Below are 26,995 nucleotides of genomic sequence, written 5' to 3' on the forward strand. Positions count from 1 at the left end.
AGAAATGATTTAGGCGAAAAAGCAAGCCAGGAATCTTTTCAAAAAGTATTCAAGCCAATCACCACTAAATTAGATGATGTTACATTAAGTAATTTGAAATTGCCTATTAAAAGAAGACTTAAGAAGAAGAAAGATGATGTTCCAGATTATGGCTTGGATGATTTGTTTGAACAACCTGTTTTACCTGAAAACGAGAAACAGAAAGTACCAAAAACCACCAACTTATAAAGAATCATTACTGGATCTTGCAGAGGGAAAGAAACAAGTTTATGTCGATCCGCAATATTTACCTAAAGAACCATTTTCCTCCCGAATGTGATAATGATGAAGCTGTTGATTATGCATTGGATGAAGAAGATAATGCCAATAATATACTTGATGAGTTGAAACTTTCTATTTATGATGATAGAGAGAAGCAACTAAAAGAACCTGAAATGAATGACACTAAAACAAAGGCATATCTCAATAAAAAATTGCACGTGGTGTTTTGAATCAATATATCAAACATTATGGGGATAAACTCAAAATAATAAAAGGTTCTGGAATAAAAACAAAAAGAGGTGGAAATGTGGTTTTTTTTTCAATGATCCCAAACAACTTTTTAAGAAATTAAAAGTTGATCGTCGGTAAAATGTTAGCCGGCAATACTTCATTACAAATGAGAAACACAGGGATGGCAATTTTAGACATGTCATTGAAAAAATCAGCCATCAATAAAGCACAACATGAGAAAATATATAAAAACTTTTTTCAAACACATGTATAAATGACATCTGTTACTAAGTTATATAATGATAAAATTAAAGAAATTCTTACTGACGAACAACAGCTTCCTTCATTGAATTTGAAACTCGAAAATATAATTAATAAATTAAAGACTTTAGAACCATCAGATATCATACGAAGAAAGGATTTAGAACAAAGATGAAATTAATACAAAGAGAAATTAATAATATTTCTGTAAAAGAAATTAATGTCTTAAAAAACTGTGGATTTTTATATAACAAATACTTAAATTATGATAAAAGAAAAAAAAAGAGGTCTGGATGACTTGGGGAAAAAATAATAAAAATATTGTGTTCGATATAATCGAAGATACTATACGTATTTTAATTAAAATAGAGATTACTTATGTGATGAAAATTACTGTTATGATTGCAAGTCCTTTCTGGGTACTTTTTTTTTAGAAGTTATGGTTTGCCCTAATGTGTAAAACAGGTTATTACACAAACCAACGATCCTCCAACCGAGAATAAGGTCAATGAATATAAACGCTCATCACATTTTTTGCAATTGGATAGATAAAATACAAGGAAAGGAAAATCAAAATATACCAATTATATACCAAATATGTCAATTATTGGGATATAATCAATTTCTTCCAAAATTAACATCGTATAAAAATGATGGAATTTTCTATAAACATGACAGTATCTGGAAAAAAATCTGCGAATTTATGGGTGTAGAAGATAAAGGATGGGCTTTATTATTAAAACTGAATCAGAAAATAATACATTTCTAAAATTTTAATCTTATCAGATTATAAGTTCTTATTCTGTCAAAAATAAGGATAGTAATACACCAAGTGACTTTGTAATAGAACTCACAAGAAATATCAATCTAGACGACAACAAAGAATATGGGATCGGTTTGAATCGAATTATCAACATGAAGTTTCACATGGTTCAATGTGAATGCTGGATACAATAATCAGCTTATATCATACAGAAAAAATGGAGGCAAAACATTTACCAATATTGCATTTCCAGCGGGTGTTTGGAATTATACCTACCTGAACGAACATATCCAAGTTAATAAAGAGGATGATTATCCAATCAATGTATCTTTTGATGACAACTTTTAGAGTGACAATAACACTAACACCGAATTATCAACTAAATTTAACACACAGTTATATTTACGATTTGGTTGGGTTTGATAAGGAAATAGTGACTGAAACAAAAACGGGACCGAGAATACCAAATCTCAGTCAAGATACAGCTATTCTAGACATTCATTGTAACTCGGTCAATAGCAGTTTAGTTGATTTTCAGTTTTTCTTTTAGACATTATAGAATATTTTATCACCCAAATAATATATGAAACCATATGAATTTACGAGATTTTATCACCCAAAACTAGGTCGATTTATGTATAAACACAAAGGTACTGGTATAATAGTCGATAATATTTTCAAACTGACAAAAGGTGTTTTGAGTAAATTTGCTAAACCTATAGCAAAAAAAGCATTGGAGTCTGGTATTTCACATGCTGGAAATAAACTCGGAAAAAAAAGCCGCCGAAAAAATTGGTGTCATCATAATGAATAAATTAAGGAGTATAGAAAGACCACCAAAACTTAACGGCTCACAACCAATTATTCTCAATCGTTTAATATCTGACTCAGGAATGAAAAAAAAGGAAAAATAATTATCTTAATCTAATTATATAAATGTCTTTCAGATCAAGTGATTATTTGAAAAGATATGAACTGGTAAGATAGCAACTTGACGATGTCTTAAGATTGCCAGGAAACAACCAACACCAACAAAAGAACGGCTATAAGTTCACGATTAATGATAGGAGTTCTTTTTATGATTGGTATAATGCCTTTTTTGAAGTACAGTTTCAGCTACAAAAAATAGCAGATGGTTCTGGATATGCTGCAGCTGGCCGCGCCACAGTAATAAATGGTTCACAAAACCTTATAAAGCATATTTTGATCAAATCAGCTGGTAAAATTGTTTATGATACTGACAACCTTCATAATGTGGTATTTACAAAGAATTTATTGGAATATTCTGATCAGATTTCGCAAGAAGTGTTGGAAGGAATAGTCTTTGGTACCTGGATACTGAGGGAACAACAGCGATTACTAATACTGGTTTTGAAGCAAGAAAACTTCTAACTCAACGTACGCGAATTGGTGAGGGTGGTGGAGCTGAAAATGCCTCTTAAGATGAAAATGTTATACAGATGATACAGTTTATTCGAAGAATAAACGATGACGATGAATTAATTCACAAGTCAAATGCAACGGATGCAGGAAGAGTTGTTGTTAACCGGTTTCAATTAATGGTGCCTAAGCTGACACCAAAAGACAGTATGTATGATAAATTTGTCAGCTCATTTTTACAACAAACAGAATGGAATTACATGAGAGAGATGTATAAGGTTTCACCTGCAACAAGGACAAGTGGATTTTTCCAGATGTCATTTTCTATTGATAATCTAAGCATATTTTTGTATATCTCAAAAATAGTTACAGAGATGCTAATGATCATCGACAAGTTGAAAGAAGTCTATACACGATGAACACCTTTTCACTTCCAGGAGGTGGAACTTTAAGTAACTGTAGACTGGAATATGGAAACGGAACATTTTATCCTGAATTGGAATATGACAGTGAAAGTAAAGTAATAATTTTCAATGAACTTATGGAATATGCTATGAGGAGAAATGATTATAATACCTTGACACAATTGAATCTAGCCAATTATAATGGTCTATATCCACTAATCTATTTCAATCTGACTTCCCAAGCAGAGAAGGTTAAAAGAGATCCCAAACAGTTGATATTCAGAAATAAATTATTTCAAAACAATAACCAAAATTTTTCAGTTCATGCTATTGTTCTTTATGAAGAAAAAAATTAAAATTGATAAGATTGGAAATGAGACGGTTATAGCTTAAGATTAGAAAAGTAAGAGAAAATATTTTATATATATGTCACAACTTTATGAAATCAAGGTAAAACTTTCAGATAACCAAAAAAGAATCTGATTAGTGCTTATCATAAAAACCATTGTTTTGAGAATAACAAAGGATTCTTTATCCGGAAATGACACTTTGTATGTACCATCAAATGTTGTCAAAAGATTGGGAAAAAAACCGCAAATTGAATAAGGGTATGAAAATTAAATTAGTCAAGACTAATATTCGAAAGCAAATCGGTGGATCACTCAGGTCTTAAGTTTTAACACTTGGAAGAACATTCGGTCCAGCATTGGCTAAAACCCTTGGATTGTCAACTCTTGCAGGACTTGCCTCTGGAGGAGCATCTCAGGTGGTTTAAAAGATAGCAGGAAAGGGAGTGCAGACGGGTGGTTCTTTTGTTCCAAATTCCAAAATAGAGCAGCTTATACAGTATAAACATTTACTAACCAACAAACAAAAGCAAGATATTTTAAATGCTTTGCAAACTGTCTCTGATGTTCCGATTAGATTGAATAAAACCCAACAGGAAGGCTTCCTTGGGACGCTTTTAGCCGGTATTGCTGCCCCTCTTGCTATTGAGGCTATAAAAAACTAACTGGTGGAGGAGGACCAAGAATAGGAAAACCCCCTAAAAAAAGGCTGGTGGTAGTTCTCCAAGGGTCGGTGTGTATCAACCACCACCATTTTTTGGTACATGGGATGAAATAAAAGGAAACGGTATAAAAAAAGCCCAAAACAACGAAAAAAGGACAAGGAATACTATTAGGAGAAAAACAGCCCGTTCAACAGTGTACCAATCCTTGAAGCGATATTGTAAAGCCACAATTTTATAAAACATTGCTATGAGCTGAGCAATCATGATTTATTGGAATGGTGTAAATACTTGAATATACCAATAAATAATGTTTTGTCGAGAGATGATAATGCTCCTCATAACCACAAACAAGCATTATTCATTTACAATCTAGAACCATCGTATATGAGTGGAAGCCATTGGGTTCCGACCTATGTGAAAAATAATGTTATAAACTACTTTGATTCATTTGGGATGCCTCCATTTCCAGAGATGGTTAATCATGCCAATTAACAAAGAATTTAACACTATGAAAGAAATGTGATGGTATATTTCCAGCCTGGTGAATGAATGAGAATGATGATTATTCTAGAAAGTGACGCAGGCATACTCGGAAAAAAGAGAGCACTCGGATTTCTTTTTTCCGAGTATGCCTGCGTCACTTTCTAGAATAATCATCATTCTCATTCATTCACCAGGCTGGAAATATACCATCACATTTCTTTCTTATACCACACGTCTGACATTCAAATCCTAGCGGTATGCAGGATGTTTGTCCCATTAACCTAGTTTAATGGCCTTAGCTCCCACGAGTCTCCTGTAGCTCAGTGGTAGAGCATCCGAACTAGTAATCGGAAGGTCTTAGGTTCGACTCCTGATAGGAGCACTCGGATTTCGTTTTTCCGAGTATGCCTGCGTCACTTTCTAGAATAATCATCATTCTCAATTTAACACTACTGCATCAAGATAATCAGATACAAAATATCAAAACAACTACATGTGGTTACTTCTGTTTATACTTTTTAAATGAGATGAGTAAAGGCAAATCGTATTATGATATCTTAAAAGTGTTTGACATACACGATACCGATAAAAATGAGAAATTTATAGAAAAATGTTTTTTGAATATTTTATTAAATGGATTATGTTTTTAATATTCTTAAAAAATGGATTATTGTATTTAAAAAATTTAAAAAAATTACAAATAAAAATATTATTTAAAATTGAAAATATTTAAAAATAGAAAATATGATAAAGATTATATGGCAAAAAAGTTGGAATTTGAGCAGAAACGCTTTGAATTGTTGAAAGAGGAAGAAGAGGAGTGCGAAGACTTTGATTCAAAAATTAGACTATATTGTAAAAGTTGTAAATGTGATACAAGAATGGATTACGATCCTCACTTTCATAATTTTAAATTAACCCATAGGATTCCAGTTATTTTTCATAATTTGAAGGGATATGACAGTCACTTTATTATACAACAGATCGGTGAAATCGCTAAAAAGCATACTTACAAAAACAAAAATGGTGAAGAATGTCAGATGAATATCAATGTGGAAACAATATGGAAAACTATATGGCTTTTATGTTGGGTTATATAATCTTACATTCATTGGTAGTTTTCAGTTTATGAGTTCCGCCAGACCGGTCTTGATAAATTAGTTGCAAATTTACCTCGTGGTGCAGTTAAGTATACATCTGAACATTTCCATGAAGAAAAGTTTGATTTAATGATCAAAGAGAGTGTTTATCCCTATATGACTACATGGATACGTTTTGATAAATTTAATAAAAGTGAACTACCATCCAACGAAGAATTTTTTAGCCTACTCAATGATGAAAGTATAACTGATGGACAATACAAACAGGCTCAAAATGTTTGGAAAAAAAACTAATTAAAGAATATGGAAGAGTATCATGATTTATATCTTAAGAGTGATATATACTACTTTTAGCCGATGTATTTGAAATTTTAGCAACACCTATACTATATTATAAATTAGATCCTTGCCATTATTTTACTTTACATCTCCTGGTTTATCATGGGATGCTATGTTGAAGGTGACTGATATTAAATTGGAACTAATGACAGACATTGACATGTTTCAATTCATTGAAAAGGGTACGAGAGGTGGTATTTCTTATATTGCTAATCGTTATGGGAAAGCCAACAATAAATACATGAAAGACAACGATAAGAATGAACTATCAAAGTATATTATGTATTTTGATGCTAATAACCTATATGGTTGGGCAATGTGTCAACATCTTCCAACAGGTGGATTCAAATGGTTAAATGAAAAAGAATTTTACAAAATCGATTTACAGAAACATGAGGGTAATAAAGGATTTATTGCTGAAGTTGATATAGAGTATCCTGATAAATTATATGATTTATACAACGACTACCCTCTGGCTCCTGAAAAAAATAAAGTTGCCAGGAGTATGTTAGCTCCATATTGTGAAAAAATAAGAGAAAAATTCAACATAACAGTCGGACAAGTAAATAAATTAATTCCAACATTGAAAAACAAAAAGAAAAATATGTACTCCATAATAAAAATATTAAATTATACAAAGATCTTGTTTGAAATTTACAAAGTTTCATAGAGTACTTGAGTTTAATCAATCTCCTTGGTTGAAAGGGTATGTAAACTTCAATACTCAAAAAAGAACTCAAGCCAAAAATTAATTCGAAAAAGACTTTTTTAAGCTCATGAATAACAACGTATTCCGTAAGACAATGGAAAACATACGTAAAAGAGTAGATGTAAGACTTGTAACTGATAAAGATAAACTATTAAAATTATCTTCCAAACCATTATTCGTAAATTCTAATATTATTAATTGTAACGAAAACCTTATTGCAGTACACAAGATCAAAGAAATAATCACTCTCAATAAGCCTGCATATGTCGGTATGTGTATTCTCGATCTTTCTAAAACTTCAATGTATGATTTCCATTGTAATTACATTAAACCAAAATATGGTGATAAAGCAAAATTACTATTCACAGATACTGATAACCTTATGTATGAAATCGAAGCTGAAGATGTTTATCAAGACTTTTGGAATGATAGAGACAAATTTGACAACAGTGATTATCCGGAAGAATCGGTTTACTTAGACAGAACTAAAAAAAAAGTGATCGGTAAATTTAAGGATGAAGCCGCTGGTACACCAATAGTAGAATTTATTGGATTGCGATCAAAAATTTACAGCTATATAAAAGACGAATCAATTATGTAAATAAAGAAAACGCTAAAGTTATCAGATGTGTTAAAAAAGTATACATATGTGAGAAGAAAGCAAAGGGAATTAAGAAAACTGTAATCCAACATCAAGATTATAAACAAACGCTTTTCAATAACAACCAAATGTTTCATGTTATGAAAACCATTCGAAGCGACAACCATCAACTTGGAAGCTATCACCTTAACAAAGTTTCATTGTCTTGTTTCGACGATAAACGTTACATACCTGAAAATGGTATCAACAGTTCTGCTTACGGTCACTTCAAAATCTAAAACTCAAACAGTTCAGTTCGCTGATGTCCTTACTATTCTTGTGATTCCGTTTTCCATTAGTAAACCTCAAATTCGTCTTCGTCAACATCCAAGTCAGTCGTCGCACCACTTACGGTCATAAATAAAGCCTGAATCCTTTACAAATCCTGCATGTAAACCTCTTCTTGTTTGACAACGTGTCTCGCTTCCGATGCGTCATTTAAATGTCTTCTTTGGATTCATGAGCAGTTAATTCTATGCAAGACGCGTAAGCCAATTTGTGATTGGTTAAAAAATGGCAGGGAAAGTCCCTTATCTGTTACATTTCCTGTTTTCTGAGAATTGCGACTTCCTGTTCATGTGAGGTCACGCAATCTGAAATCTTGGCGTGTTTTCGTTTATTAATATCGATTATTTTTAGCGCATTTTTACTTCTTCCAACATTTACTTTATTTTCAACGCACTTTCGATTGTTTCTTCGATTGTTTTTTCAGAGCATATTTCGATTGTTTTTCGATTAATTAATCGTAAATCGCTAAAAGCGCCAACTCCCTAACTACTCCTCTAAATACAGCGAGACTATAAGCGACAAGAAACTGTGTTGTGCTGCAATACGATATGTATATTAATTAGCGTACCGTTATCTAGAAAATTTTATCAGCTCACCTTTCCTTTGCACCTTTCTTTTGCAGTCATCAAATAACTTGACTTCTGGGGTACAATAAACTTCTGAAAAAGAAAACCACAATCACATGTTAACTGGGTCTTAAATATTCTATTTTTTTCTGCATAATTTACGTCGTTCATCATACGCAATACACATACTTTTATATTAGAATCCTGATTAAGATTACGCATAAAGCATAAGATTAACCAACATTTTCACTCACGGACGGAACCAAAATAAAACTGTTTCGAGGTAGTCCTATGTAGCACCGCGCGGTCTTTAGTCTTTGATAAATAGATGTACCTGTTCGGTAAATAAAAAGAACATGAATTAATTATGTTGCCTCCAAGGGTCTAGTCAAGAAAAGGGGTTTTTCCCTCTTTCCGGAGAAGTCCAATGAAACGGTGCCAGCTCACCAGACCACAGGGTCGGGAAAAAACCCCTTCGATCTGCTTTACACGGAAAATATTGCCAGCTGTCGGTTGAGCGAAAAGCAGATATCTTCCCGAGAAACAGTTTCAGGGTAGGTATAAAATCTTCTTGTCCTTATACATCTTAATTTGAACTAACAGTAGAGACAGTAGTAGGTGCCACAACAACTAATATAGAGGTGATTCTGGGCTTGAGGCCTTGTACTGTCTCCTGGCTTCGTGTAACAGGGATTACCTGAGAATACGATGAGGGTCAGTCCTCGCATACATCACTCCCGACTCATTTACTTTCTGTTCATGTGCATCATTTTACACTGGATATTTTTCATGTCACGCTATAATTTTTAACAAGCAGTTAGCAAATCTCTAAACATCGAGAATCCGTCGTCAGTCGTGAAATTTTCAATTTCTTCATTTTTTGCCCAAAGAACCTCTATAGTGAGTTATTTTGGAAAATACTATTCAAAGGACGTGAAGTTTTTTCTAAATCTAAGAAAGCTCGATAAACGCCATTTTGGCTTTCCAGCGGCGTCGAAAATAAAGTAAAATGATGCATTTTCTTTTCGCTCGTTCAGATTAACGCAATAATTACTCAAAAGATGCAAAGAAAGCAACTAAAGAGAACGATTCGAGTCGAATCGTCGACATTTTCTGCCCTCCCTCATAGCCCTTTAGCCGTCTTTTAACTTAGTGTCTAGCGAATCGACTTCCGGTAAGACGGGTCGACTGTAGGGCAAACAAATCGATCGATTCGAGTCGATTCGTCATAATCCCAGACGAATCGAGTCGGATTGGGTATATTGGACAACCCTCCCGATATTTTGCGAGTTGCGGAGTATTTTTCCGAGCCCCGAAAGGGCGAGGAAGCACCAGCACTACGAAAAAGATTTCCACTACGAAAAGATTTTATTTTGGTTTCTCTTTTCTGGTAAGAGTGCTGAAATACACCTGCATTATCTGTCCATCCAGCTGTCTATCAGTATATGGCGCGTGCGCATGAGGTAAACAACACAGAAGTCCAGTGAAATGTCGTTGCCCGTATCCGTATTAAACCGGTCAAACGGGGACATTGCAGTGTATTACGGTCTTTAAATCACTTTATGTAAGTGTCAATGTACAATTTTTAACTCGTTAATTTCGAGCATACGCAATGAACGAGTGATCGTGATGTGGGGTATTTGTCACTTGGTCGCTTGGGGTCGGTAGGTTGTTAACTTTCAGGCATGCGCAGTGAATGAGTTATCGCAATGCAGGGGATTTTCATCCGGACGCTGGTCGTAAACTTAAAAAACACTCCAATTTCGCGTTTTTGGAAGGAAAACACACTTTTTCGAAACGGTAAATCGAAAGAGCAACTGTTGTTTGATTTGGGTCGCAAATCCAATTTTAATCGGCGGACTTTCTTGGTAATGTTCTAGTGCTCATAGGATTACAACACACAAATAACTAGAGGTTTGATTGTGAATTTGTACTGAAATACTATTTTTATAGACCTATTTTTCGTATTCCGTACAGTTCTTGCATGATGTTTGAAAAACGTGCTCCGATAAATTCGCTTCAAAATTGACTTCAAATCGCTTGCAATACGCTTTTGCTTCTTAGGTCTATAAAAAGACCTATCTGAATAGTATTTTTTGTTTAGGAAAGCTTTTTGTCTGTTTTGATATTTTTATTGATGAAACGTGACCACTCGGCGTAATCTTGTGTAAACAATCGCATGTTCTCTCAAATACCGGATGAAATTCGCCCAGGTTACACGACGGGTCAAATTTTTCATCGAAATGGCGCTGCGGCCGAATGACGTCACTGAAAATTGGAGCCCCGCTAGACTCAGACAAACAAACCGATAACTTTGCAGAGCTTGTCTGAGTATTTCGTCTGTGTTTGGACTATTTTTGTACATTTCGCTTGTTTTATTGAAAGCAAAACTCCGGGAAATAAGTGCGAAGCAGAGAAGATGGTGAGTAAAAATGTGGCATCTTGGAGTGGGCCAACATGGCGGACCACGTTCTTTGCTAAGGAGGAAAAATTCCCCAAAAGAATGCTCAACTGGCTTTTTGATCGAGTTTCAAATAGCTAGATGACACGCTGATCATCGATGTCCTCTCGGCGATCGCGACGCCAATGGAGCGAATTGAGCAGTGCCTTCAGTGAAAGTTCTTCTCCTGCATCGAAACGACCACAAGTAACACGTGAAGACACGAGTGGGCTTCAAGCGGCCTTTTCAGCCGCTTCCCTGCTTCCTTCGGATGAAGACACCTTGACAGATAAATTGGTGAAATCAAAGAACGATATGTGGAACATGCTCTGTGAAATTAAATCTGACGTGAGTAAAATTTTAGCTGAAAACCTGGCCTTGAGGAAAGACATCGAGGAATTGAAATCTTCTTTACAAATCAGCGACACACAGATCGCTAGCCTAAAGGAAACAGTTGACAACAGTTACACTTAAAAGGTACGAAAAAGACTTAAAAGATCAGGAAGATTCCATTACCCAACTAGAGGACAGGGCTTATGACCTCGAGCTGAATCTAGACTCATTGGAGCAGTACACCAAAAAATATAAGTTAAACGTGGAGATCCATGGAATTCCAGAAAAGCGCGATGAAAATTTAAAAGATGTAATCAGGTCAATTGCGAGTAAATTGGATGTTGATATTCGTAGTCAGGATATCGACATTGTTCATCGCCTAAACAGAAAGCCGCCAGCAATAAAGCCCATTATTGTGCGTTTCTCATCACACAGTAAAAAACAAGAATTCTATCAAGCTCGATTCAAGTTGTACGAGGCAGTTTTTTCCAGCATTCTATGTGGCGAGTGCTCCACTCGCAGTATTTTCATCAATGAAACCCTTACAGCAAGGAGAAAGGAACTTCTGGCTAAACTTCGCCGGCTTAATTAAAATAGCAAAATCCTGCCACCGAGTCTGGACAATGGACGGTAATTTTTTTTTCTGCGTATTGCTGAAGGTACCAAAATCATCCAAATCCAAGAAGAGGCTGATCTAGATAAGTTTAAAGTGCACATAACCCCAAAAATTTTCGCTTAATGCAATAAATCTTAGATTTGCATTGTATTAAGTCTTTGTGAAAATGCATACAAAGCAGTTTGTGACGTCATGTAAGGAATAGACCCTTGCCCCTTACCAGCTCGGTCATGGGACAGATGATGGCTACAATCCTGGCCAAAAATAATGGGACGATTTGCAAAATTAATCACAAACTGTTTCCCCCCCCCCCCCCCCCACCCCCAAGCAATGTTGTTACGATGCTGAGTTTATCTACAGTCCGAATGATTCCAGTTGCGCTCATCATTGTTTGGGGGAGGGGGGCTTTCCAAAAATTGCAAAGACAGCTTAATAAAAATGTTGAAGACCGGCTTAAGATATGGAGAATGAAAATGTTCACTGACAATGCTATTTTGTGTTCCTGTCCCGGGAATTTTTGGCCAGGATTGTAGATCTCTTAACTTTTACAGCTTATAAAAAGTCAAGATTTGGTTGAAAAAAGGCGCAAAAAGGCTCAATGCGTTTCGAACAGGTGCAAAGATTTATTTTAACGAAAAAATTTTGGGGGGTTATGGGCACTTTAAATGATCTAAATAATAAGTAAAATACGCTTAAATTTATTCTTTTTTATTACAAAAGAATAGCTAGAAGGGTTATTTTTGTCTGTATCGTTTGTTATCCTAGCACTTATGTCTCCCCCTGTATCGAGCTTCTTTGGAAAACTGTTGCAACCCCAAGCTTTCGGATATTGTTATCAATTTGCGTTTTCTGCAAAGTAGTCCTATTATTGGGTTGTTTGTATACCTGTATTTTCTGTGTTGATATAATTTTGTTATTTTCCGACATGTTAGATTTATCTAAGTGCAGGTAACTTGCTTTGAACGTGAGAGGCTTGAAAAGCCAACTTAAAAGAAGAAGTATTTTCAGTTATTTGAAGAGCCAAAAATATTTATTTTATCTCCTACAAGAAACATACTCTGAACCACTGTGGAAAAATGAATGGGGAGGTGGCATCTTTTTCTCCTATGGGATCAATCATCAGAAAGAAGTTTGTATTTTGATTAACCCTTCTTATCAGCCATTTCAGTGATCCAGAAGGCAGGATCGTAGTCATGAACTTGATTATTCAAAAGGTTAAACTTTCTTTTTGTAATATTTATGCTCCTGATAACTCAATGCAACCAAGAAAGTTTATCCAAGGCTTAAATGAGGCATTGTTAAGCAATGCCGAAATTGATAATTTACTTCTTGGCGGTGACTGGAATGTAACTTTGGAGCGTATTGACAAAAAAGGTGGCGCGCATTGGAAACCAACAACCTATCGTGACAAATTGTTATTAATGATGGAAGAGTTGTTTCTATCCGACGTTTTTAGGAAGAAGAACCCATCAAAAAAAGGTTTCACGTACCAATCCAAAGATCTAAAAAATCAATCAAGAATAATTTTTTTCGGGTGTCAAATTCATATCGCTGTATGCTTTCGTTAAATGTCCTTTGTACGCAGAAACGGATCCTGGTAGTCGTCTGTTTTCTTCTGAACGAACACCTTCTTCGTCCAGCAAAGTGTTTAGTGTCGTAACGCGTGTACTTCGCATCTCTTCATCTGCGGCCGTCGACGACGTCGTCTTCAATGAATACGGTTTGAACTTTACAACAACGCTAAACTAAATTTATACAAAAAAGTGCTAAATTCCATGACGCACGTGACAACGAGATAATACAACAAAGAAAAGGCAAAAATTTCAAAAAAATTAACATAGCGCGGTAACATGCCGGCCCCGAAAGGCGCATGCAATATGGTAAGCCTTCCAAACAAAATAAACAAAGTCCGAAAACTACTTTAAACTGTTCGAAGTCACTTAGAAGTTAATTAAAGTGCTCTTGGCTAAGTTCAGTCCAGTCTTTCTCCACACTTTCAAAATCCTGAGACACCTTCTAACAGGCATAACTTGAGAATATCACGCCGCAAGACCGAAGTCGCTCTTTTAACTATGACTTGTCGAACAGTTACGTGACGATCCGGAAATACTTCCTGCACAATTCCCTTCTGCCAGTGTCAACGTGGAAAATTTTCGCCACCCGCAAGAGCTAGATCGCCAACTGCTAGATTTGGACGCGGGCGGAGCCATTTCTGTTTGACTTGAAGCGTCGGCAAGTACCCATTAGTATCCATCGTTTCCAAAATATGGCCGCCAGATACTGGGCCTGCTTCCAGCGTTTACTTCCATAGATGTCGGCAGCGTCTGATTATCCAGGAGGAAAACATACGTTTGGCCTCAAGAGGAGTAGTTTACTTGGAGTAAGAGGCTCAGGATAGTTCGAATCACTTGTCGGGGAGGTGAGAGGACGGTCATTTAATATCTTCTCAACTTTTGCCATTAGGGTAGGTAGAGTTTCATCATCCACGATCTGAGTGCCCAAAAGCGAATGGAGAATCTTCTGAATTGAGCGAATCATTCGCTCCCAGACGCGACCAGCGTGGCTTGCATGTGGAGGATTAAAGTTCCACCTTATCCCACGTCTCCTTAGACAGTTGTCAATTCGATCGGGATTCCAGTGCTCCAAAGCAGTCTTGATCTCAGACTCAGCACCCTTAAAGTTAGTTCCATTGTCGCTGAAAACTTCGATCGGCGAACCCCGTCTACTAACAAATCTTCTGAAAGCTTGAATAAATGGATCGGCTGTGAGGTCGTGAGCAATCTCAATGTGCACGGCCCGAATTGCTAAACATGTGAATACACATCCGTATCTCTTTACTTGACTGCGTCTTGACTTGACCAACATCGGTCCAAGGTAGTCCACACCCACGGAGGAAAAGGGGGGAACACAAGGCGCGACTCTTGCACTGGGTAAAGTAGCCATAATCTGCTCACACGGCTTAGCATTCCACAAGCGACACTTCAGACATTTTCCAATTACACGCCGTACAGCCACATGTTTTCTAAGGATCCAGAACTTCTGTATTATACTGGCTAGTAATTGACCGGCTCCTACGTGGCCTTCTCTTTCGAGACAATCTCTAATGATCAAATCAGTGCCATGATGCCTCCTGGAAAGGATCATGGGATGCTTGGCACTTAACTCTATGGAGGCCCTTTCCAGACGTCCTCGGACGCAAATAACACCATCGTAAAAAAAAAATCACTGGGTTAAGCTTTCGAACAGGACTAACATATCCGACAAATACGAATTTGTTTCTTTGGGAAGTGGGAGTAAGGGATGGATTCTCGTGAGCGACCCTTTGAAGTACAGACAGTTCTTTAGGGAAAGCTTGTCTCTGTACTACTTTAACCATTTCTCTAGTCGCTGTAACTATTTCGTCAACCGTCAGGTTTCCTTTCTTCACTTCTCCAGATTGGCGGCGTAAATTATTCTTAAAACGAAGCAACCATGCGACAGTCGTTAGGAGCTTGTAAAGGCAGGAATAGCGTGATAAGAGGAACTATAAACTATCTTCTTGTACCGTCATGTGAACCTGAGCGTTCTTCTTCTTCAGCTCGCGATTTTCCTCGGGCAATTCTGGGATTTTGTCAGGTAGCCTTGGCCACTCACTTTCTTCTTGGCCTAGAAACGATGGTCCGTTAAGCCTTCACCGACACTTCGCAGTTTCAGCAATGGAGAAGCCTCTGGAGGCGTAATCTGCTGGGTTGGGCAGCGAATCAACATGTCGCCACTGGCACAGGAAAGAGGCGTCGTGGATCACCGATAGTCGGTTCGCGACGAACGTATGAAACCTTCTTGCTTCATTCCTGAAGTATTGCAGCACGATCGTTGAATCCGTCCAGAATACTGTCTTGTGTATCGGGAGATCGAGCTGTTCTATGAAACCACTGCCGCAGACAGTACCATCCTAGGTACGGTGATGGTCTTCAAGGGTGCAACACGAGATTTCCCCATAAGCAATCCACAATGGATCCTTCCCTTGTCATCTACGAGGCGAAGATAGGATGCTGCACCATATCCCTCTTCTGAAGCATCCGAAAAGTGATGAAGCTGAATGCTGTGCAGCACTCCAAATTCTTCAGGCTTAAAGCGGCGCGGCCAGCTGACAAGTTTAAACTTTGAAAGATCATCTACCCACGCTCTCCATTTAACCAGTGTTTCGTTCGGAACAGTCTTATCCCAACCAAAATCTAGTCTGCACAGTTCCTGTAGGAGTACCTTGGCTGGCAATATAAGAGCTGCCACGAATCCAAGAGGATCGTAGAGGCAAGATATCAGAGACAACATTCCTCTCCTGGTGTCAGGAACTGGTTTCTCCTTAACGCGAAAGCTTAGCGTGTCCGCTTCCACGTCCCACTGGGTTCCCAATGCACGGTCAATAGGCAGGTCTTTTAAATCTAGGTTAGCAACGGGCGGTGCTCTGTTATGGGCCGGAATTCGCGACTATTGCTGATCCATTTGGTGAGGTGAAATCCTCCTCTGGCCAATAGCTGTACAAGTTGGCTCGTGAGCCTGGAGGCTTCAGGAACTGTCGCTACCGATTTTAAGCAATCATCAACATAAAAGCTACGGTTCACAGTGTCAACGGTTTGAGCATCGAAGTCACTCCCAAAATCTGAAGCAATTGGTCGTTTAGTGACGTATCGCCGAATCGTGCCGCACAATCAAACACCACTTAAACTTTGCCAGGCTTATGCTCATGAATGACTGGGTGGTGAGGTAAATACCACAGCGGTTTACCAACAGGATCGATCTGATTACCTTTCTGGCGTGGCCTCTCTTGATGTATTCGTCGATGGTTTTGCAAGGTCGGATCCTTGTGAAATCTCTTTTCGAGGACGTGAAGCCTACGCAAAGCGACACAACGATTATTCTTCAGACAAGGAGGCTTGTAACTCCAGGGTAGGGCCATCTGATAATGGCCATCTACCAAACGGGCTGAGTTTTCCAGGATGGCAAGGGCTCGGCGATCTTCACCGGACATCGCTAACTCTGTACTTGCGAGAGATTCGCTGAATTCTGCGTTGTACATCCTCCTGAGCTGACTCGACAACATTTCCTGACACCCTCCTTTGAAATTAACTCGCCTTTCCTTAGCTGTTGAGAAGCTGTCCAAGCGGCCGATAAGCGTCCAGCCAAGGGGGGTTCTAACCGCATATGGCTTTTTTCGTCTTCCACGTCTCTCTTCACAGACCCAATGCGCTTCTGGCACGTCATTTCCAATAAGTATACCAACAGTCTTTTCTCCACCGTCAAATCTTGCGAACTTTATACCCTTCAAGTGAGACCATTGACTCACGTCTTCATCAGAAGGTACGCTTCGTTTTGAGATGGGGAGTCGATCGACGGTCCACACCTTGTCCAAGAAGATGGGATGATCACCATTAAGAGCCATCACATTTAGCGCCACTTCGTATCCCGATCTGGGAGTGTTCTCAGCATTTATCGAAGACAGCGAGAAATGAACAGGTTTCCCGGACACACCAAGGCTTTCGGCTAGGCTTCTTAAACAGAGCGTAACATCAGAGCCATTATCCAAGAAGGCATAGGTTTCAATTTCTAGACCACTATCACCACCATGAACTTTCACTGGAACTATCTGAAGGCTAACACGAGATCTTCTGGATTCGATAGCAGCACACTGGGCTTCTTCGCCGGCCCCACGGGCGTTCTGCAATCTATCTTCTAAGGAAGTCTCTTGAGTATTACCACAAGCTGTTAACTCGACACCTTCAATTGCAGTTGGCGGTGGATGGAGAATAGAATGATGGCGTTTTCCACAACCACTGAAAAGGCACGCCCTTGCCGATCTACATCGTTTGGCGAGATGATTTTCTCTTAGGCAGTTAGCACAAAGTCTTCTGGTCATCACAAACTCTTTTCTTTCATGAAAGGTCTTGTCTCGAAACTTGAAGCATCGCTCCAAGCTGTGAGTGCCGTTGCAGAACAAACAAGAGGAGGGCGTTGCTTGCGTGTACGTGCCTTGGGCAACAGGTCTGACTGTGGGTCAGCAGGCTGACTGACCATCTGAGGCACGTTTTCCATTGGTTGACTGGATAGCAAGAGTCGTCACGCAAGCAGGAGCATCACTACGTGATCTTCGTCTGGATTTGGCTTTACTTTCTCCTTCTGGTCTAGCTCCCACCAACTTGCCAAACGCAGTGTTTGCCACAGTCGCTCTCTTCTCCACGAAGCCAGCCAGGTGGGAGAATTCCGGTTCAATCCCGGCCTCGATAAGTTTGCATGATGAGCTTAGGTGAAGAAAAAAATATATGCTAGTGAGCTTGCGGTGAGTTGAAATCACCAATAGCTTATCATTAACTGCAACAAGAGAAACCGTTTTGCACCTTTGCGTGTTATAATTCATGGTCGGAATGGTCTTTTTTCACACGTGCGGAGTTCCAGCAGTATCGCAGAGAGAAACAGAACCCCAGACATCGTGGTTTGTGCAGATCGAACGCGCGAGGAATGCTTTCGTTTTATCCACGCGAACGGTAACCAGTAACGGAGGTTCTTACGCTTTTTGTAAGACATGGTTCTCTTGCTCGAATAGTAACTCCAGGGCACAGACTTAATATAATATGAACCACTCAAAATAGGCAACTGGGCGATTTAGCATTTGAAAAAGAACATCGAATCAAAGAACAAACGCAAACAATTTCTGCCAAAAGCAGTAGAATCGCGGCACAGAGTTTGGGACATTTATTTACTGCACAAAATGTAACAATACTTTTGTAGCACAAGCCGCGCTAGACACTTTTTTCCACAAAAAAAAGAAAGAAAGAAAAGTGATACAATTGTACATTGATGATACAAAGCAAGTGATCGTCTCCGCGCGTTGCATTCGGACGTCCCTAAAATGGAAGAAAAAAGAAATAGTTGATATGATTGGTATTCCTTTCATAAAGAGTTATAAAGAATTGGGACTACAAAGCAGTGTTACTGTATACTACCTTTGTACTCGACAGAGCAGCTATGCGCATAGCAAAAGCAAAATATCACAAAGCAGAATATTACAATAAGCGAGATTAATATCCTACCCGACAGATAACAACAGCTCACTGAAAAGAAAGCTGACTACCCAAGTAGAGCAGAATTGGTTATTGCAATATTAATTAGTGGAAGCAGAGAATTCTGCTCGATAAGCTAAAGCAGAACCTAAGTTAGTGTTCATCGCGCGAGGTTAGCCGGTAAATGTTCTGCTCGACAGATAACAACAGCTTAATAAAGAACTGACTACCCAAGTAAAGCAGTTTGCTCGACAGATAACAACAGTTCTGGGAAGAACTGACTACCCAAGTAAAGCAGTCTGCTCGACAGATAACAACAGTTCAATAAAAACTGACTACCCAAGTAAAGCAGAACAGGATTAATATCGCACGGTGATGATTGAATGACTGTGGTGCGCGGTAGATAAAAACAGTGCAGTAAATAAATGACTAAGAGCCAAGTTATGCAATACAATAAGTTCAAAATACAGAATCTTAAAATTGATATAGCCTATTTACAAACTTCACTTCTCACCAATGCCTTGCCTTGCTTTTATATGATCGTGAATCCATGTCGAATACGCGCGAGTTTCCCGCCATAATAACAAAGATTCAACAAGACTTCGACTCTCGGCAATGGTCTGATCGAAGAGGTACGTCCTTCCAAAATATCGTTCTAATTCCTAAACGTATACGTTGCTTTTCGACATTTCAATCTTATGATACTTGCGTTAAATGCTGAGAGGAAATTTGTCAGCCAAATTCAAAGACAGACAAAGCTGGGACAATTCACACTAACACTATTCAATTTCAGAAGTACGTTATTTTATCGAAGCTGGCGTCGATTTATCTGAGCATCGCATTCCCAGGTAAAGAAAATAAAAACAAATGACCCAAGAACTATTTTCCTCAGCTTTATGGTAGATACAACTTACCAAGTCGAATATGTATGTGTAAGGGTCAATCCCCGAGCAGAGGAAGTGGTCTGCTGTTATTCAATGAATTAAATTGCTGCCCTCCGCAATTATCGATAAATGCAAAAAATTCCATTCCTTTGTGACAGTCTGGAACGGGAAATGTTATGAAAACGAAGGCAAATCAATGGAAAAAATTGGTAGTTGACCGTGGAAAATCATACAATACCACTCCGGAAAACACTGCGCGTCGCAAGGCACGAGTTTGTCTCGAAAGCGCAAGATGAAACTGCGTGACTGTAATACACTGTGGCTGTTTCATGTAACATTTCGAGGCATACGATGACGCCTCGCGCACAATAATAAGAGGACCCCCGGGTGGCATTTTTTTCCTGCTCAAAGCTGCTCATGTGATTCCTCGGCCCACTTAGCTTGAAGATGAGATGGAAGCCTCATGACAATCTTCGTAAGTGTGTCTATCGAATTAATGTCAGCCTTGTAATGTATATGTTCTGAGTTTAGGGAACAGCTCGTCATGTCACGGGCGAGTTGAGACAACTTCTCGGATTCCCGTGCGCGGATTTGAGGTCCTTTGACAACCTTGTCGATGAAGGCTCTCACGATTGTATGCTTCTGACCAAAGCTCTAACATAAGATCTCTTTCGCCTCCTGGTAACCCTTTTCAGATGGTAGCATCAAACAGTTCCCTATAGCATCCTTCGCAGCGCCCTTGCAATACTGTATAGCAACTAAGTTTTTCGTCATCTTCTTTCACTTTCCGATCTACGTTTATCTCGAAACTCTTCATAAACCGAGGGTATTTCTTCGAGTCGCCATCGAAAGAGATAAACTCCCTTTTGGGCATCTCGATCTTCTCTAGTCCAGAGGCCATCAAACGTACTGCTTCATCTTGGCGTTCCATTGCTTCCTGCTACAACTTTAAAGTATTCTGCATCTCTGAGGCATTGACTAATTCTTCGGACTGGCTAGTAATGTCCCTGCAAGAATTTTCTCAGGCTGGAGAAGCAGAGTTAGAGCTGATCTTGGCCGATAATTCTCATACGAAGCACGATATCTATCAACCGTCTCGTATAACGTCTGCTTGGGTAGAGAGGGAAGAATTTGAGGTCTGTTTCCAATATCGCTGCTGTCACCACTTCCTACCGACAACTCGATCTGTGTTTGTTCAACTTCCACGCGTGCATTCAGGAGCTGTCTTTCCATCTCAAGCTGTAGCCTTTGCTTTTGTAGATCATGCTCCATTGTCTTCAACCTTTGCTCGTCTTCGAGTTCCTTTATTTTCAATTGAGCAACTGCAAGCTTCGTCTTCGACGATCTACTAGTCCTCGATCTACGCGAACCATAAGAACAAAATCCACTCGCGGTTGAACCAGGTCCTCTCTGGTGCAATTGTTCGTGTGGTGTTTCACGTGGGAGGTCGCGTGGGGTCACGGGCGGAGTCTCGCGCGGTAGCTCAGGTGGAGTCGTCTCGAATGAAACGTATGGTGGAGTCTCGCGTGGAAATCCGGATAGATAACCGCGTGGAAGCTCGGGTGGAGTCTCGCGTGGAATTCCTGGTTGAGTCCCGTGTGGAAGCTCGGGTGGAGTTCTGCGTAGAAACTCGGTTGAAGTACAGACATGTGCCAATCCTGTATCAATAAAGGCGAGCTGCCTCACAGAATTGATCAATTTCGTAGATTCTTCATCGAAGACGTCCTTCTCGTTGGCCTCGTGATTATAATTACGCACAGTTCTTTCCTGTTCTTCTAAATCTACGAGTTTTTGTAGTAAACTTTGAACCGCCGCCGTATATCTCGCAAATAAATCATCCAGGGCACTCTTTCTTGACACGATTTCACTGAGAGATCCTGAATTGGAACATAAGAATCTGATATCGCTGTATGCTTTCGTTAAATGTCCTTTGTACGCAGAAACGGACCCTCGTAGTCGCCTGACTTCTTCGTCCAACAAAGTGTTAAGTGTCGTAACGCGTGTACTTCGCATCTCGTCATCTGCAGCCGTCGACAACGTCGTCTTCAACGAATACGGTTTGAAGAAGCGATAAGAACCAATGTAGCCGCTAAATGAACCAGCGCTCACTACAAGATCATTTTATTAGTGGAGTCACCATAAGATACTCGCTGTACGGGAAATAAAACGGCCCGTCCCAGCTTGACACAGTTCTAAAAGGAAAAATGACATAATAATAAGGAACGATAACGAAGTAAAATAAAACGCCGAAGGAAAAATACGAACGAACCTTATCGGTGATTCTCCATGAAAAATCCAAAACGCAACGATACGATGACCAGAATACAGAAGCAACGAAGATACGTAAAACGCCAAGCACAAACACTAGAAATGAACTTTACAACGACGCTCAACTAAATTTATACAAAAAAGAACTTAATTCCATGACGCACGTGACAACGAGAAAATACAACAAAGAAAAGGCAAAAAATTTAAGAAATTTACATAGCGCGGTAACAGGGAGTTAAACAAAATGAAAATGAGAAGCCTAACAATTCGTTATTCTAAAAAAAAGGCTAAGCAGAGTAGGAATGAAGAAACAGCCATTCAAAACCGTTTGGATGAAGTTGATAGGTTGATTACAAACAGTAATTGTAGGATCGTCAGTGATGACACGCCATGTTGGATAGAACTATTTTTAATGCGATATCACGTGATACAATGTAGGTTCGCACTGCGTGCGGAGGAACGGATACAACATCCCTCCCAAACTAACAAAAGCTTGTAACTCTAGCAAAGTTCATTCCGATAACAAAACTTAAATCAACTGTTAATAAGTGTCCTTGTTAAGCTATCACATAGTCCTTCAAATATGAAGGCTGGGGCTCCTGCTGGCGCCTTTTCCGTCTGGGTCTCGTCACTGCTGGTCTGTTCACTGGTTGGCTATGCTCTGCTCCTTGTTCTGGTTCAGTTTCTTGTTCCGGTATTATCTCTGCACTTAGCGATATTATTGGCTAACCGCTGCATGACCTCATCTTTCTAAGTTTCCTCTCTGATTCGTGTGACAAACACAGCGTGCTCAGCATTCACGTTCCATCTGATGATTTTCTCAGTTTTAGTTATCTCGTGTTTCAGGCAGAGGGTGTCTGGAGAGGAAGTCTAAGGGGTCTGCTTCATCCTTCCCTGGTTCGTACACGAACTCATAGTCCACGTCTTGCATTTCCATGATCCACTTCTCTATTCTTGGTGGTACTTTAGCCTTTACTTTGTAAAACAAAGGTATTAGTGGTTTGTGGGCAGTCACGATTCTGAATCGGGATGCTCCAAGTAGGTAAATTCTCAGCCTCTCCTTGGCCCATTTGATAGCCAAAGCGTCTTTCTCGATCTGACTATACATGTTCTCGGTTTCTGTCATTGCTCGGCGGATAAAGTTTACCGGTTGTATGCCTCTGTCTGTCTTCTGAAGCAGGGCCGCTGATAACCCTTGATTGATGCTTGCCTCTGTACGGAGGGTAATGGGTTTGCTTGGGTCGAAGAATGCCATGGTCTTCTCACTTGAGATGTTGTCTTGTATCTTTCTGAATGCTTCATCTTCTTGTGGTTACATTCTTAATGCGTTGTACTTAAAGACTTTCAGGGACTTGATCTCCAGAAGCCCATTGTCGCCGACTAGGTCATCTTCATCCTAGGAAAGGGAATTTGGGATTAACCCAAAAACCTATCCGACATACTTTTGTCTAAGTTTTCTCTTTACATTTCTTGATTGCGTCGGGTTCCATTTCGATTCCATACTTCATGAATGATGTTTGAAAGTCTGAACTAGAATCAAGTTTCCACACGTTGGGCTTGACAAAATTGTGAGCTCTTGCTGCTGCCACAGGTGACTCTTTACGCACAAGCTCACCAATCTTGCAGACACAGGCAGTTCGATGCTGTCAAACGTCTAAACCTCTGGTTATGCCACTCCTCGCTAATTATTTGTTCCCTCGTGGCTGGTATCTCCATTAGTGTAGCGGGCTTTAAATTTTCCTTTGGATCGTTAGTTTCCTTCTCAAGTCTTCAAGTCTGTCTTTATCTACGGATAAGTCGTCATATGTCATCTGTTCTCCCACATCGACATTTCACTGCTTCTGTTATTTGCAGAGATGCTCTAAAGTGTATGCTGTGGGGAAACATTTCTGAATTTTATAGGCCTAGGATCGAAGTCAATCAACCTTCCTTCGCTTTTCTTCCGCTTAGAGGGGTAAACTGCATCAGAAAGCCTCTATGGATTTTTATCTCTCCGTTTTCCCTTGTTCCACGTGCACGGTTTGCTTGTACAGCCAACTGAACCTGTATGACCATGTTTTTCAGCACGATCTAAAACAAATAGCAAAACAGCAGCAACGTGGCTATAACGGCCCACGGTTCACAGGAATCGTGGATCACAGTGCCGCTCAAGTTTGATAAAAACAACTGTCACGTTGTGCGGGAGCTCCGTTCTCATTGAAGGCCACATATGCGCGCACAAAAAAATAATCTTTGGATTTTGTATCCATAACGTCATGAATGAATCCAGAGTCTACGTATTTCCGAGCATTTTTTAGCGGTTTGTCAGTCAAATGACCGAGATCACAATCCCCATCTTCGTCATAATCTGTAACTAAACTCTCAATAGATTCCAAAGCATAATGATGTATATGTCCGTACTTGAAATAGGACGGTATATCCTTCGACTGAAAATTATTCCATTCAGGTGAATGGAACGACAGGAATATCTTCAATGCATTTTCGTTTGCCTTCTGACATCTGCGTTACTAAGTTTTCTCTTAGAGCCTTAGCAGCATACCATTTCCCGCCGTCTATACTAGCGTCCAACAAAAAATGATTTCCTGAATTTATACAATCTCGGACTCACTCAACAAGATCCTGTCGCTTGCCACTTTGCTTGAGTCCTCTGCATTTCAATCAACGCTTTAGCTGTTCTACAGTATATTCAGAGGAATCATGCTGAAAACGCGAACCTGGAATGTCGTCAATTTCCGTTAGAGTTGTTTAAACAAGCGAAGAAGTGCTTGTTTTGGAAGACATTATTTACAGAAATGGTAGCGAGGGAATGTTTGTTTTTTAGTCTCGTGGGGGGTCTAACTGGCTGAAATCTATTTTTTAGAAATTGGCCGCAGGGCTACTTTTGAAATTTTTACGTTCATTTTGTTTGTCTGAATAATATTTTTATTTAGAAATTCACATGTCCTCGCAAGCAAATTCACCCATGTTACGAGAGAATATGGAATTTCATCTTACGTTTTGAAATTTTTATCTTCATTTTGTTTGTTTCTTAAGTATATTTTATTCATTGACTAGAAATTCCTAGTATTCTAGATCAAAGGAGTGCTGATTCTTTGACTCGTCAGTTATGTATGGTTTGTTAATTACCAATAGGCTAACTGAATTTGTTGAATTGCTGGAATAAATGCGGCCTGTATGGATTTCGTGTTAAATACGATTTAGTTTTCGAGTCCTGGGACAACCAAACAAAATGCAAACAATGTTTTCTACCTTTCAGGTTGCACTTCATTCCAGATGGCGTCCACGAATCGTTAGTTGTAGAGTGTAGTTTGATGCGAGTGCTGCTTTACGGTTGACATCCAAATTTTAATTTTCAATCTTGAACACGAAAAAGTAAAAAGTTTGATACAAGTACTGCGTTGCCACTATCCACTTCCGCATTCACTATATAGCTAGTTGTCTCACAGGAGTCTTTTATTTTTATGGAATTGTGATCAGCATGTTTAGATTCAACATTCTCCAAAGTTTAAAGTATGCAGTAAGGGCTCAGAGCCAAGTTACATTTTTTCAAAATCTAAGATGGCTTTTTTGAAAACTTTGCTAAAAGATCCATCTGAACATGCTGATCAGGGTTCCAAAATGGGGGTAACCGATCCCGTCTTTGAGTTGCAATTACTAAAAAGCGAAAATTAGGAGGCGTTTTACCTTATCTAGACAATGGGAGGGTTGATTCTGCCCGCGGCGACTTGTAGCGTCAATTACATGAAGTTTGTAAGTGTATTTTATAACCCTATTACCCTATTATATAACAAAAATCACTCACGTGCATGCATCTTTATAGCCGGACTACTCATGTTTCTTTGTTCACACTGTTCAGTAACTATTCAGTTTCCCATAACAAACCACTTGTTTATTTATTTGTTGTTCTTTTCAAATAGGCAGCACTCATGGCGGACCATACCATAATAGTTTCCGTTCTTTTTGGCTTAGTGACTTTAAAGTTTACTACTGCAAACTCCTGGCTCATGGCTTGCGTTATTTGCGTTATTGGTATCGTTGCAATCTTAATAATTAGAGAATGTTCGAGAAAAAGAAATAGAGGAGAGAGAAAGAAAGAAGGAAAGAACGAGTCCCATCAAGGGAGGTGGGTGTTTAAAATCACAATGAATTCTCTTTTCATGTTGTATTAAGATTGAATTAATTAACAGAACAATGATAATGGGGATATTTGTTTTAGTATAAACACAGGGCGCAGAGGAATCAGATTTGATGTAAATTCCGGCTAAATTCACTGGGAAATTGCGTTGTAGATCGAGTTTGTTGATTTTAATCACAAGAACGTGATCGAACAAAGCGTAAGTAACGGTAAGTAAGTAAGTAAGTAAGTAAGTAGGTTAGTAAGCAAGCAAGAAAGCAAGCAAGTAAGTAAGTTAGTAAGTAAGTAACTTTATTTCAACTCGGGTTGATAAAAATATCAAAAAAAACCTTACATGATCAATTAATGACTAACATTCTACCTATACCAATAAATGAACAATAAACAGTCCTAAGTCTTAAGGTTATTACAGTGAATCATAAAAAGCTGCACATCATGTGTCATGGAATCTTATTACGTGTCTGTTGAAAGATTATCCCCAAGACACAAGCCGCATGCATCAATGACTGTGAGCGCATCACCGTAGTTTACGGTGAACTGAACTTACGCCCTGCGTGGACAATCAATAAAAGTCGATATCGGAAAACCAAAAATCGATATTAAGCGATAAATTTATCTTAATTGTTATCGTTTTTATCGATCAATAGATAAAAATCGATACTCACAACGGTGTCTGTATAAACTTTATCGATATTATCGATTTTATGCCATGTAGTCTTTCTGAGGCAGTGTTTACACGAACGCGGATTAATATCGTCACCGTTTTATTCCCTTGAAGCCGCATCGAAAAATATACTTAAAGCGTTTACACGGTGCCAATCTTACCGTTTTCAAGTGCTTACATTGTG

At 39.0% G+C, this 26,995-nt stretch overlaps 1 protein-coding gene and 1 long non-coding RNA gene across 2 annotated transcripts in view; one reads left to right on the forward strand and one right to left on the reverse strand.

Moving 5' to 3' along the window:
• Nucleotides 1–8,982, reverse strand: part of LOC146489199 (uncharacterized) — a 31,799-nt gene extending 22,817 nt beyond the window's left edge. Inside the window, exons 1-3 of the long non-coding RNA XR_014864114.1 lie at nt 8,885–8,982; nt 8,627–8,771; nt 8,468–8,530 (exon numbers count right to left, since the gene is read on the reverse strand). This is a non-coding gene — a long non-coding RNA (uncharacterized LOC146489199). The remainder of the gene's footprint in view (nt 1–8,467; nt 8,531–8,626; nt 8,772–8,884) is intronic.
• Nucleotides 8,854–26,995, forward strand: part of LOC146489200 (uncharacterized) — a 30,096-nt gene continuing 11,954 nt past the window's right edge. The window contains exons 1-2 of the mRNA XM_085107104.1: nt 8,854–8,991; nt 25,930–26,135. Of these exons, the coding sequence (XP_084963230.1) occupies nt 25,939–26,135 (197 nt within the window). The 5' untranslated portion in view covers nt 8,854–8,991; nt 25,930–25,938. The remainder of the gene's footprint in view (nt 8,992–25,929; nt 26,136–26,995) is intronic.

This window comes from Pavona decussata, unplaced genomic scaffold (genome assembly GCF_977016875.1).
Source record: "Pavona decussata unplaced genomic scaffold, jaPavDecu1.1 SCAFFOLD_6, whole genome shotgun sequence".
NCBI classification, from domain to species: Eukaryota; Metazoa; Cnidaria; class Anthozoa; order Scleractinia; family Agariciidae; genus Pavona; species Pavona decussata.